Source organism: Corvus brachyrhynchos, unplaced genomic scaffold, assembly GCF_000691975.1.
Source record: "Corvus brachyrhynchos isolate BGI_N302 unplaced genomic scaffold, ASM69197v1 scaffold58, whole genome shotgun sequence".
Lineage (NCBI taxonomy): Eukaryota > Metazoa > Chordata > Aves > Passeriformes > Corvidae > Corvus > Corvus brachyrhynchos.
The window spans coordinates 455833-457285 of record NW_008239539.1 but is presented as its reverse complement, the minus strand read 5'-3'; the positions used below and the strand labels follow the sequence as shown (position 1 = coordinate 457285).

Here is a 1453-nt window from a genome sequence, read left to right as displayed (position 1 = left end):
CCGCGGTTTGCGCATGAAGGGGAAGACCCTGCGGGCAGAACAGGGTCAGAACCGGCGGGGACCACCCAGCGCCCCAGGGGACGGCCCCTGCCCTCACCGCTTCTTGGTCTCCGGGGGAATGATGGCCTCGGCCAACAGGTTCTTGTAGAGGTCCGACTTGAGGAACCGTGGGTAGGAGTCCTGGACGAGCAGAGGCGTCAGGATCCTGCCCAGCCCTGCACTGCCCAGCCCCGCCCTCACCCACCTTCTTCATGAGCATGTAGATGTGCATCTGGGCATCGTCCATCACGTAGCGATGGGGCGTCTTGATGCCCTCCAGTGTTCGCTCCATCGTCTTGCTGTCGATGTTCACCCAGCGCGTGGCCCCGGGAGCCAGGAACTGCCTGGGGAGTCGCAGGTGGGGTGAGCCCGGCCCAGCCCTGGGACACAGCACCGTGATGGCCTGACCACCCCCAAACCTTTCCTCCTGAACCTTCATCCCACTGGCACTCACTGGTAGATGGAGTCCACGATCTCGGCGATGCGGGACTGCTCCCCATAGCGCAGCTCCTCACACGCCTCCCAGAAGCTCAGATTCTCAGCTGGGGAGAGGGACATGATGCTGGGAATGGGAACACAGCACTCGGCACCCCCCATGGCCAACCCCCAAAGGCCATCGTGGCTGGGCATGTGTCCCTGTGGGACAGAGCCAGCTGGGCCAGTGGAACCAGGGAAATTGGGGCAGATTAGCTGGAAAGTACTGGGATGTGGTGGTGGATTGAGGAGTGCCAGGACACAGTAACGGGTTGGTTTGGTGGTGTTGGGGTTGGATAGTGGATTGGGCACTACTGGGACATGGTGGGTTTCGTGGTGCTGGGTTGGAGTGGTGGCTCTGGGATGCCAAGATGTAGCAATGTTTCGGGGCTGGGACTTGGGCCACTCACCACTGAATTCCTTCTTGAGGAATTCAAGGAGCTGTGCCCGGCCCAGGGGGTCCATGATGAGCTCACTGAAGCTGAAGCCCCAGCGCTCCACACGCAGCTTCGTGGGGGTCGTCACCCTGTGAGCGACAACAGCATTGAGGCTGGCAGCCCATGGCAGCCTGCATGACCCCACAGACCCCACAACCCTGTCCTGCAGGTTGGGGTACTGGGGGGCCTGGGGCTGGGCCACTTACGTAGGGGCATTCATGGCCCAGTACGTGGTGTCATCCGTGATCCAGGGGTTGCTGGGCAGGCAGCCAGACATGATGGGATCGTGGGGCACATACTGCTCGTTGAACTTGATGTACCTGCCAGGAGTGGTGGCTGGAGGCAACCAGGGCCATCAACCCCAGACACCGTGGGGACATGACAGGGACGCGGTGGGGATGTGCCCGAGCTCTACAGAGCCTCGGCTCCACTCCCTGCTGAGGGCTGTGGTTCTGTGGTGCCAGCCACCAGCTGCTGTCATGTGGGTGCCCCTGTCACCCTGA

At 62.2% G+C, this 1453-nt stretch overlaps 1 protein-coding gene across 1 annotated transcript in view; it reads right to left on the bottom strand.

The window, feature by feature from the left end:
• RGS11 (regulator of G-protein signaling 11) overlaps positions 1-1453 on the bottom strand; it is a 5111-nt gene that overhangs the window by 1271 nt on the left and 2387 nt on the right. The window contains exons 7-12 of the mRNA XM_017741226.1: positions 1157-1270; positions 924-1039; positions 494-581; positions 245-383; positions 98-180; positions 5-28 (exon numbers count right to left, since the gene is read on the bottom strand). Of these exons, the coding sequence (XP_017596715.1) occupies positions 5-28; positions 98-180; positions 245-383; positions 494-581; positions 924-1039; positions 1157-1270 (564 nt within the window). The remainder of the gene's footprint in view (positions 1-4; positions 29-97; positions 181-244; positions 384-493; positions 582-923; positions 1040-1156; positions 1271-1453) is intronic.